Here is a 12132-nt window from a genome sequence, read left to right as displayed (position 1 = left end):
CTGCTGTGGTAGAAAAGTAGTTTTTAGTTTCATAAATTTTCAAATGAGAGATCCTCCCATTCACAAGTAAGGGACTTCAATCGTAAGTATGACTAAAGTACCACAGACTCCCAAATACATCCATTTAAAGCTCTCTAAGGAAACACTTTGTCATGTGAACAACAGATAATTTTTCAGCCTTCAGAATTCTAGCTCCCATAAAAGATAATCTGAAATTATTTTAACATGCCTTATGTTTTTGCTGAAACCTTTGAAGTAATTGCTTTCTGATAGGAAAAGATTTATCTTTTCAGAGTGTCTTGTTACCTAATGTGTTTGGACTTCAGATTAGTTGTACATACCAGCAAGTATACCAGCAAGAAGAGAAACACCTATGACAATTATTTTACAAACACTAAGGTAAAGATTCTGGTCATTTTAACTTGGAAGATTTTACAACTTCTGGAAACACAGGATAAATGAAATTATGATTAACAATTGGAGATGTCTTGTTGCCCATTCAGTGTAACAGGGATTTCCCTCCCAAGTTCTAAGAAGCAACATGTCTCCTAGTCTTTATCATGCCTTCCTATCTCATATAACTAGCTTCTGCTCTGTTCTTACGGTTTAAGTTATAATCCCTGCCCTTCTGTAGCTTCCCAGTCACTTCTAATTAAAACAAATAAATACAAGACAAACGTACACACGCATATTACAATTATTTAGAATAGCTCCAAAGTCAAGATAGATTATCCATCTCTTCCTAGCAGGTAACACATCTGAAGTTTTTTGGTCTCCTGTGCTTCATTAATCAGATACAACGTTCTATGATTGTCAGCTAAGCTCAAATGCTCATTAGTCTTCCACACCACCACTCGAGTCTTCTCGCTCTGACAAGTCCTGTCTGCTTTCCAAGGAAAAGATTTCCTTTTCTAACTCTTGAAAAACACTCTTCCTGCATCTTCAAGTTCAGTGCTACTGAGTGAATTCCTATCTCTGAAGCTCTCAGTAGATAATTCAACATAGGGAAAAGAGATTATCCCAGCCTAAAATGAAATAGAGAATTCTACAGGGAACACTGTATGTGCAGAGCTGCTATTCAGTAAATAACTATTACATTTTTCTATTTTTTTAGGCTACTTAGAATCTATGATACTTTTTTCCCCTCACAATAAAGCAGTGAATTTGTGCGTGGAGAATATAAGATGCATCAGGCATGACAAACATCCCCTGAACAAGACAAAAACATCCTTCAGCAGATCCATCATGTTCTGCAAGCAGAGTGGAAGCCACACACAATTAGTTCCCAGCTTATACTAGCTCAGAATAAAGATTTATCTCCAGCATCTGTGCAGAAAGGAGTCTGTTCTCTACTCTGACTGGCTAGCTTGACCTGTACTCCGTTGAAGTACGAATTCCACAGAATAGAAGCTGAAATGTTGTACCAATTAAGTGTCTAAGCTTAAAAAGAGCAAACTCCCAGCAGCGGCGTAAAACAACACAGGGTCAGATTTAGCAAAGCAGTCCCTTGGCTAGAGCAGGCTCAGTGGTAAATTCCACGGCTACTGATTGGCTGGTGTAACCACAGCTTCTCCCTGAATGCTAAAGGGATCTTCAAAGACAGACTGCCAATAAGGCCACTCGCCAAGAATCTGGGGAGCAAGGCAACCACCTTTAGTGATTTGTATGCTATGGTAAACCATAAACATCATAAAAGAGAAAACAATCTTCATCCATATCCATTAACATTTCTAATTCCATTTACAACTTTGAACTATTCCTCTCGTACATAAGAGCAAATGCTTTCATCTGTCATGCAGAAAAAATCCAGGCTGATAACGATGGATGTGTTTGCATTAAAAAAAAAAAAAATCCACAAATCCTAAAACAAAAACCTGAATTCAGTTTTAAGTACCACAAGATTACATTATGGTAGTAGATCTAGTACTTACACATGCTCCTAATTTCATCTTATCACTTGAAAGCTACTCAAGCTATACATTTTCATGACAGCGAGCCCTTTGCTATCATTTTGATCCCCCTTTCTTAGAACTGAGATGCTAGAAGGATACAGATCACAGCAGTATCCTTCAGAACTACACCAGCAGTGAAAGGAAAAGAAAAAAAAGCTGAATTTGCTGTATCTAGCACTGACAGCTACCTGCAGACGCTATCTTTCTAGATAATTTTATTAATTTTTCATATTGCAATAATGCATCTTAACTACAAAGGCCTATATTTAATGAGAGCCCTCCTAGACACTAACATAATATTCTGTTAGCCCTCCAGCCCTTCAAACACTATTCCTTGGAGATTGTCTCCATTCTTACCTAGGCAGCAGAAAGAGACTATTCCCTACATCTGAGATTTACACAAAAAAGTTATCAGATTACAGGGTTATGAAGAACTGTTGCTTCTGGGCTCCATTAGAAGCAAGGAGGTAAACTTCTGCTCTTCGTCCTTAATGACTCTTGGTACTGCAGCATGACCAGTGGTGAAGCAAGACTAATCCCAAGAGATACAAGAAAGAAGCAGGGTGGGGGAGAACGTGTCTGGAATAAAGGATAATCACCTTCCTCTCCTTCTCCTGCAGTGTATCTGTTGAGGGCTATTCAGTATCTATTGAGGGCTATTCAGTCTTGATGAGCTGCATTGGTAATGGCAGCAAACTGAGTGGTTACCTCAAAAGCCTCTAGACCACTATGGTTACCTCTAGACCACTCTCCATCATCTTTGCCAAGTCTTGGGAAACAGGAGGGGTGCCTGAGGACTGGAGGAAAGCAAATGTCCCTCCAGTCTTCAAAAAGGGCAAAAAGGAGGACCTGGGTAACTACAGACTGGTCAGCCTCAACTCCATCCCTGGGAAACTGATGAAACAACTTATCCTTGGTGTCATCTCAAGGCATATCAAGGATAAAAGGGTCATTAGGGGTAGTCAGCATGGCTTCACCAAGGGGAAGTCATGCTTGAACAACGTCATAGCCTTTTATGAGGACATAACGAGGTGGACAGATGATGGCAGAGTGGTGGATGTGGTCTACCTTGACTTCCTTGACAGTAAGGCATTAGACACAGTCTCACACAGCATCCTTGCAGCTAAACTGAGGAAGTGTGGTCTGGCTGATCGGGCAGTGAGGTTGACTGTGAACTGGCTGAAGGAAAGAAGCCAGAGAGTCATGGTCAATGGGACGGAGTCTAGTTGGAGGCCTGTATCTAGTGGAGTGCCTCAAGGGTCAGTACTGGGACCAGTATTATTCAATATATTCATCAATGACTTGGATGAGGGAATAGAGTGTACTATCAGCAAGTTTGCTGGATCACACCAAGCTGGGAGGAGCGGCTGACACGCCAGAAGGCTGTGCTGCCATCCAGTGAGACCTGGACAGGCTGGAGAGTTGGGCGGGGAAAAATTTAATTAAATATAACAAGGGAAAGTGTAGAGTCTTTACATATGGGCAGGAATAACCCCAGGTTCCAGCAGAAGTTGAGGAATGACCTATTAGAGAGCAGTGTAAGGGAAAGGGACCTGGGGGTCCTGGTGGACAGCAGGATGACCATGAGCCAGCACTGTGCCCTTGTGGCCAGGAAGGCCAATGGCATCCTGGGGTGTATTAGAAGGTGGCGGGGGGGGGGGTAGTAGGTCGAGACAGGTTCTCCTTCCCCTCTACTCTGCCCTGGTGAGACCACACCTGGAATATTGTGTCCAGTTCTGGGCCCCTCAGTTCAAGAAGGACAGGGAACTGCTGGAGAGAGTCCAGCGCAGGGATACAAAAATGATGCAGGGAGTGGAGCATCTCCCTTATGAGGAAAGGCTGAGGGAGCTGGGTCTCTTTAGCTTGCAGAACAGGAGACTGAGGGGTGACCTCATTAATGTTTACAAATATATAAAGAGTGAGTGTCACGAGGATGGAGCCAGGCTCTTCTCAGTGATAACGAATGATAAGACAAGGGGCAATGGGTTCAAACTGGAACACAAGAGGTTCCACTTAAATATGAGAAGAAACTTCTTCTCAGTGAGGATGACAGAACACTGGAACAGGCTGCCCAGGGAGGTTGTGGAGTCTCCTTCTCTGGAGACGTTCAAAACCCTCCTGGATGCCTTCCTGTGTAACCTCATCTAGGTGTTCCTGCTCTGGCAGGGGTATTGGACTAGATGATCTTTTGAGGTCCTTCCCAATCCCTAACATTCTGTGATTCTGTGAAAAGCTTTCAGGTGTAATATTTGGAGGGGTAAAAAGAAAACAGTGAAGATAGACAGAAGACATCAGTTGGGCAGTATGTGATTCAGCAAAAAGGATACGCCCATCTAAAGGTTAGAAATGGCCCTCCTTAAATGATAGATGGAAAGCAGAGTGACAGTTCAATAGGAATTATATCCCCCCAAAATGTGGGCCAAACACAGGCCTTCACATAGAGCAGTGCAATCTTTAGACTTCACTAACAAATCAAACAAAACCCCCCAAATAAACAAAACCCTCCAAATAAACACAAAAAACAAATCGACCAAAGAAACAAACCAAACAAAACAACAGTAAAGAAAAAAAAAAAAATCAGTCTGAAACTATCTGCAAGGCATACAGGATAGAAGAGATTTTTAACATTCCTTTGATATTCCTTAGCCGAAATCCTCTTGCTGTGTCACTAATTACCACTTAAAACAAAGCTTATAGCTGACTTGAACATAAGGGTCCAGGCCCCTTTGATGTCATCGGCTGAGCGCAACATACCTGACATTCCAGGCAGTGGTGAAGTCAGGGTTCAGCAGCAGCAGGGTACACGTGGTATCTATCAGCTCTAAAACAATTGAACAAGAGACACAATATTAGCAACGATTTGCTTACAGCAGTGTTGTCTCTCCACTCTTTTATTCCCTGTGCTTCCCCAAAGTCTCTCCCCCACAGACTGCTGTACCCAGGGATGTCCACCTCAGCAAAACAGTCATTTAATTTGTAAGGAGGCAAAATCTGACACATCCTCCCTTTTCATTATTTCAAATAACGGACTTCTATCTTGCTAATAACTCACATCCAAGAAGTTTGCAGCTGGCAATTTCTGACCTCGACCTGTAGTGCTATAATCAAACAGAGGATGCCCTCAGTGAGGGCCAGCGATTGCATAGAATCCTTGAGTATTTAGTGATATAAATTGCAGATATGCTGTATATATCATAAACAGAGAATTCTTCAATAAAAATGCAGTGATTTTTAAATAATATAGTACCACTAAAATACACCCTACTATTTCAGTACAAGTCTGAGCTGCAGACGGCTGCTATATACTATACTATACTGTTAGAAAAATACAAATACTATAAAAAACCTGTAGGAAAATGAAACACCATAACCATGAGTTAGGATCACAAAATAATTCCGATAACTGCAGAGAAAACACTTAAAATACATTCTGAAGTGACAGCCTTGCTTCAGACTAAGGTTTTAAGATTAATTCAGTAAAAAAAGAACAGACATTTGTTTGCATCCCTCCATTTAAGCACTGCACAAATTCCAGATTTACATATCACACCTATTTTTAACAATGTCATAAAAACAAGACTGAGGTATACAGTTGCTGAGAACAGAAGACTTAATTTCATTGTAACCCTGTCTTTCCCTTTGCACTCCACTACACTATTCAAGTGGTTTGAGGCCCACCAGGGTAACACTTAAGCTTGAGATAATGAGGGTCTGTGACTGCCCTGGGCCCCTGAACCTCTGCTCTCAGGAGACACAGCATCAACTCAGTCAACCTGCCGTGCAATCACAACCCTTAAGTTTACATGGTAATTTTGCAATTGATAAGAAGAAACTTTCTTCAAAACTGAACGTGACTATCCAGGCTTTTACTGCCAAGGCAGTTCTGAAGTAGGTCATTAAAAATTCTGAATTTTTGAGTGTTGGATTTTGCAAATACAATGATGGTTTTAGTAACTATTAGGTTCCAACCACTGTATATGCTATGGTTGACAAGACATATTAAGCAAAAGCCTATTACAGACTAGTTAATTCTTTGGTATAATTTTTACAAACAGTTTTCATAGTCTACGTGGCTCCACTTAGAAAAATATGCTTTGCTTATCCTACTAAGTCATGATTTCCAGCCAACATGATTATTCTGTTAATGCCAAAGGTCTGGAGCAGCACCAAATAGAACACAGCTTAAACAGAAGCTTGTCTACCATTTTGGTGTTTGCCCATAACAGAGCTTCACTGTATCCTGAACATCAGCAAAGGAAAGAAGGTAAAAGGAAAATAAAAAAGCAATACCCAGTTATTTCATCTTGATATTCGTTGATGCTTTGTGCAACAAGTAACATATGAAAATTTCATCAAGTGTGGATTCTGAGCCCGAGATGACAAATGACCCAGTTTTAGTTACCTGTGAGCTACTTTTCAATAGAAAGTCTTATGACAGATCTGGCACACAATGACAGTAGTTTCCAGCTAGTCCCCTCTGTGTCAGTAACAAAATCAATCTTCTATTCACAATTTCAAAGTACTTTCTGCTAGACACATTATAAGCAAACTGTAAGATCATAGGTGCTCACAACATGGTTGCACTTGATGTTCTTAAAGGTATTTTCCAACCTAATTGATTCTGTGACATATATGTACTTTTGTACATTAAAGTGTCCGCAGCTGCAAAAGGACAAATATGACAAAACGTTTTTGGCACATTTTCTTTTTAAATATGGCTGTATCCAGATTTTTAGAAGTATGTTACACGAAGAGGTGCTTTCCAGAAGAGTGTTGTAAAAGTAGAAACATAGATCTTTGGGAAGTAAGGATATTCTGGGAGTAGGCACAACAATACCTTGCATAAAAAAATAAGTTTGTAGCAATTTCAGAGAACTATATTGTGATAATACAAATAACATGCATGCAGAATTTTTAAAAATATCAGAAAAATAATAAAAACATATTGTAAAATTAAGATTTCTAAACTGGAACAATAGCCAGAAGAGAAACAGTCATGATTCTGAATTCCAGGACACCATTTTACTTAAGTATCAAAGAGAAACCATAACTAAAATAAACATCTGTCACAGTAAGCTACCAATGACTGACTATAAAGCACTTCCTTCTTCCAGGATCCTGCCAAAAAATACTGGACACCACATCTGAGAGTAGACACATGAATCAGTGCCCTTCTTTTCTTCTCTGTGCAATTTAAAATGGCTTACAGTAAGTCAAACACCACAAAAGAGGCAACAAGAGGCTACATTTGCTATCATTGTTTATTACAAGCATCAATACAATATGCAATTGAGTTTTGCAGCAGTAATAAACAAATCTATCCCTTCACTACATTCAGCAAACACCTACCTTGCCAAATTCCATGCATGCACTGTAGTCTACAAAAAGAATTTGGAGGAAAATCCTTCAGGATATTTCAAATGTACAGAAAATGTAACATCTCAATACAGTATGCCTATTTACACAACATTAAAGATAACTCTGTTAAGTCTACCTGGGAAAGACTTGCAGCTTCATTCCCTCTATTGCTGCTGTTCAGTTTCTTCTAAAATTTCCTGTCACATGTGAAACTCACTTAATGGTAAAACATACTAAACTCTATAAGCTGTACCTTGTTTTACAAACAGGTTATTAACAAGGTGAGGTCCTGACCATGTTTAACAGTAGTGACACAAAACCTCACCAGATATTTAAACGCTGTAGATCGACACTTCTCACACATTTTACACTGAATTTTGCAATTGAAGAAATGGAGGAGAATGAAGTTTCATTTAAAAAAAAAAAAAAGAAAACAAAACAAGTTTCCACAAACAGGCAGTACTCTAAACTTCACGCCACTCCACTATTTACTGAAAAACATTGCATTTGTTTCTTGCTTCAGATCCACACATCACCACAGTTTCCCTTCTGACTCAGGAAAGTAGGACAAAATTCCTCCTATAAAGACTAACATAACTTCCCTAAATCACTCATGGGAATAAGTCATCTCCCTCTAACACTTCCAGCTTGAGCAAGAGAGAAAGGATTTACATTTTCAACTAAGCAACCCTACAACTTCTTCAGGTTGCCAAGATACACAATCCAAAGCTGGCCCTCCTGCCCAGGAACCCTCAGTTCTTCCAGAACAGGTTAAACTGGCTTTAAGAAGGACCAGTGCAGTGTCAAAAGATGTAAATGACCTAGATGAGGGGATCAAGTGCACCCTCAGTCAGTTTGCAGGTGACACCAAGTTGGGTGGGAGTGTTGATCTCCTGGAAAGTAAGATGGCCATATAGAGGGATCTGGACTAGCTGGATCATTGGGCTGAGGCCAGTTGTATGAGGTTCAACAAGGCCAAGTGCCGGGTCCTGCACTTGAGTCACAACAACCCCAGGCAGCGCTACAGGCTCAGGGAAGAGCGGCTGGAAAGCTGCCTGGCAGATAGGGAGCTGGGGGTGTTGGTTGACAGTGGCTTAACATGAGCCAGCAGTGTGCCCAGGTGGCCAAAAAGGCCAACAGCATCCTGGCTTGTATCAGGAATAGTGTGGCCAGCAGGACTGGGGCAGCAATCACTTGGCACTGGTGAAGCCCCACCTCGAATCCTGTGTTCACTTTTGGGCCCCTCACTACAAGAAAGACATTGAAGGGCTGGAGAAAGTGCAGAGAAGGGCAGTGAAGCTCGTGAAGGGTCTGGAGCACAAGTCTGCTGAGGGAACTGGGGCTGTTTAGCCTGGAGAAAAGGAGGCTGAGGGGAGACCTTATCGCTGTCTGCAACTACCTGAAAGGAGGTTGTAGCATGAAGAGTGTTGGTCTCTCCTTCAAAGTAGTAAGTGATGGGACAAGAGGAAATGGCCTCAAGTTGTGCCAAAGAAGGTTCAGATTGGTTAGTAGGAAAAATTTATTCACAGAAATGGTTGTGAAGCAGTGGAACAGGCTACCCAGGAAAGTGGTTGAGTCACCATCCCTGGAGGGGTCTAAAAGATGAACAGATGAGGTTCTTAGATACATGGTTCAATTGTGGACTTGGCAGTCCTAGGCTAACAGCTGGACTTGATATAATATGTCTTTGCCATCCTAAATGACTCTATGACAAATAAAAAAAAAGTGCATTAAGAATCACATCAGATACTGTTCTCCAACTGAGTAACTTACCATCTTTGTTCAGCCATTGTTTTCTTTGTCTGTAGAGGAGAAGTTTATTGTGGACATATGGCAAAAGAAACTTCACACACCAGCTCTCCACACCAAGCTTGTTTTCTACCAGGATGATAGGGCTCCGGTTATACCTGGCTTCAGGACAGGGTATTAATCCAATTTCATCTCTTAAAAAGACAAAAAGAAATATAATTAAACTTATTTCCAGTAGATACCAATTCTTTTTCACAATAGAACAAACTGGCAATGCTCCCCAGCCAGTCAGTCCACCATCTTCTTTCCTGTTTTACCACAATCTGTATACGTTATACTCAATTCACCTTCTTGATTCTCGCTGGACTTTAAGTATGATAAAATGTATTTTCAAAAAGCCATCCTCCGCAAAACTCATGCAATATATTAAGTGGGAAAACAGATAATTCAAATATGTTTTAAGGCATGAATAAAGATTTAAGTTGAGCAAAATAAGTATATGTACATTTTATTCAGATGTAATATAAAAGCCAGCTGTGGTTTGGAATTAAGAGTCACTACAAAAAATCTGTATTAGTTCCCTAATTCTGTAGTAATAGAAAATCAGAAATATTTTAAGACTTGCTGAATGCTCTGTAAGTAATAACCATTATTAGATGAGCCAGCATGAATTCAATATAATTTGAATGTTCTCTAGAAATAATCCTTTTGGTGTTGCTGGCTTTTCTCACCTTAAGATAATCGGAAAAGTTTTATTAGATTTTCCCAAAGATCCCAAATGAAGGAGTTCCATATTTTGTATTTTTAGATTATCACCTAAGGAGTTTAACCCTGCTGAATTAACACAAGCACCCCTCACTTTGTGGTAGAGATGCTATGGAGCTGTAAAAAGTGCTAGTGCAAGGGAAAGAAAACACGTTACCCAGTACAGGCACCTGATTGACCCAAAACTACCCCAGGCATGCCCTGCAGCAGCATGACCAGATCACAAAAAAAGAAAATCACATAGACAGCAATGCATGATGTTCCACATGTCCCATTTTTCCTTCTGCTACACCAAGCGGCCTGCAGAACGGGGAAGATTTGAGACAGAGAGGCCAGTCTCATTAAACAGCAATCAAGCCTTGAAAAGGAAAAGGTGACTGCCACAAAAATTCCTATCACCAAACAAAGTAGAAGAAACTCAGCTGTTCATTTTCAAAGGGCTATACCATATTTTACTTTTTCCTCAGCCTTCTTTAGCACATAGGGATTTTGGAAGAGCAGCTTTGGCAGCTTCTTACAAACAAGCACAGGTTGTCAAGCATTCACACTCATTTGGACAGAAAGCATTATTTTACACTTTCCTTTAAGCATGATTTCTCAACCGACTCCTCTTGAGTGGAAAATTTTATTGATGAGGAGGGAGATCCTCAGATCACAGACAGGAAAAAAAAAAACTATTTTGTTCTCAGATAAAAAGTGAATTCTCCAATTTTTCCCCAAGACGAAGTCTACAGATAACTCCAAGTGTCAATCCCACAACATCAACTCAATTATCTTAAGCTAATTTTGTTACTGGACAGTGAACCAATTTAATTCTGCGTCCTCACTGGATTATTACCAACAGAAGCAAAAGTGACACCATGTGCTTTTTTCAGAATATATTTGCTTGTTCAGAAGCAGATTTAATCTTCCATATATGACAACATGCATCACAAGATAAAAAGAGCACAAGTAACTCAAGGTAAGATATTTGCAAATAAATCACTTGGCTTTGTCTCCAAACACACTGTCTCCATCCCTGGTTATCTTAGAACAAAATGAGGAAAATCAGCATTTTCCTACTTAATTGCAAGATATGGGTATTAACACAAGATCCTCATCCCTGCTCCTCCACTCAACACAAGTTAAGCTCTTCAGGAAGCTAGTCAGATTAGACGTAAAATGAGAATGCAGGCTGCTTCTTTCAACATGGTACCTTACAGCCCAAAGTCTGTATTTAGTGCTGGCGCCTTTCTTTTATGAGTGTTAAACATGGTCTTTGGCCAAATTTTGCTTGGCCTTGCTTACAACAACATACAGGTTCCCACCTGCAATGAATCATAGAATCACAGAATGTCCTGAGTTGGAAGGGACCCACAAGGATCATCAGGTCAGACTCCTGACCCTGCATATGACCACCTCCCAGGTCACACCATGTGTCTGAGGGTGTTGTCCAGTCTCTTCTTGAACACTGTCGGGCTTGGGACCGTGACACCTCCCTGGGGAGCCTGTTCCAGTGCTCCAGCACCCTCCAGGTGAAGAATCTTTTCCCAACGTCCAACCTGAACCTCCCCTGGCACATCGTCCTGCCATTCCCTCGGGTTCTGTCATTGGTCACTAAAGAGAAGAGCTTGGGGCCTATCCTTCCTTCTCCCCTTGTGAGGAAGCTGTAGCTGTGATGATGTCTCCCCTCAGCCCACTCTTCTCCAGGCTGAACAACCCAAGTGACTCATAACTGCTCCTCCTACAGCTTCCCCTCCAAATCTTTCACCAACTTCATAGCCCTCTCTGGACACTCTCCAGTAGCTTTATATCCTTTTTATCCTGTGTTGCCCAGAACTGCACACAGTGCTCCAGGTGAGGCCGCATCCGCGCAGAGCAGAGCAGGACAGTCACCTCCCTGCCCGGCTGGCAGTGCTGTGCTGGATGCATCGAGGACACGGGTGGCCCTCTTGGCTGCCAGGGCACACTGTTGGCTTCTGTTCAACTTACCATCAATCAGAACCCCCAGATCCCTTTCCACAGAGCTGCTTTCCAGCATCTCATCCCCCAGTCTGTATGTACAGCCAGGGTTGCCGTGTCCCAGGTGCAAAATCCAGCACTTGTCCTTGTTGAACTTCATGTGGCTGATGATGGCCCAATTCTCCAGTTTGTCCAGATCCCTCTGCAAGGGCCTCTCTGCCCTCAAGAGCACCAACAGCTCCTTCCAATTTAGTGTCACTGGTGAACTTACTTAGTATTCCCTCAAATCCTGTGTTTGAATCATTTATAAAGACATTGAAGAGTGCTGGCCCTAAGACCGATCCCTGCAGAACCCCACTAGGGACTG

General features: G+C 41.4%; 1 protein-coding gene across 2 annotated transcripts in view; it reads right to left on the bottom strand.

Annotated features, from left to right (window-relative positions):
* PTAR1 (protein prenyltransferase alpha subunit repeat containing 1) overlaps window positions 1-12132 on the bottom strand; it is a 36054-nt gene that overhangs the window by 17216 nt on the left and 6706 nt on the right. For both annotated transcript variants that reach the window (XM_071802870.1, XM_065860627.2), the window contains exons 2-3: window positions 9084-9253; window positions 4707-4773 (exon numbers count right to left, since the gene is read on the bottom strand). In XM_071802870.1, coding sequence (XP_071658971.1) covers window positions 4707-4773; window positions 9084-9253 — 237 coding nt within the window. The remainder of the gene's footprint in view (window positions 1-4706; window positions 4774-9083; window positions 9254-12132) is intronic.

The sequence above is a fragment of the Patagioenas fasciata genome, chromosome Z (assembly GCF_037038585.1).
Source record: "Patagioenas fasciata isolate bPatFas1 chromosome Z, bPatFas1.hap1, whole genome shotgun sequence".
NCBI lineage: Eukaryota > Metazoa > Chordata > Aves > Columbiformes > Columbidae > Patagioenas > Patagioenas fasciata.
The sequence above is the reverse complement of the archived record's forward strand: the minus strand, read 5'-3'. Positions and strand labels throughout refer to the sequence as shown.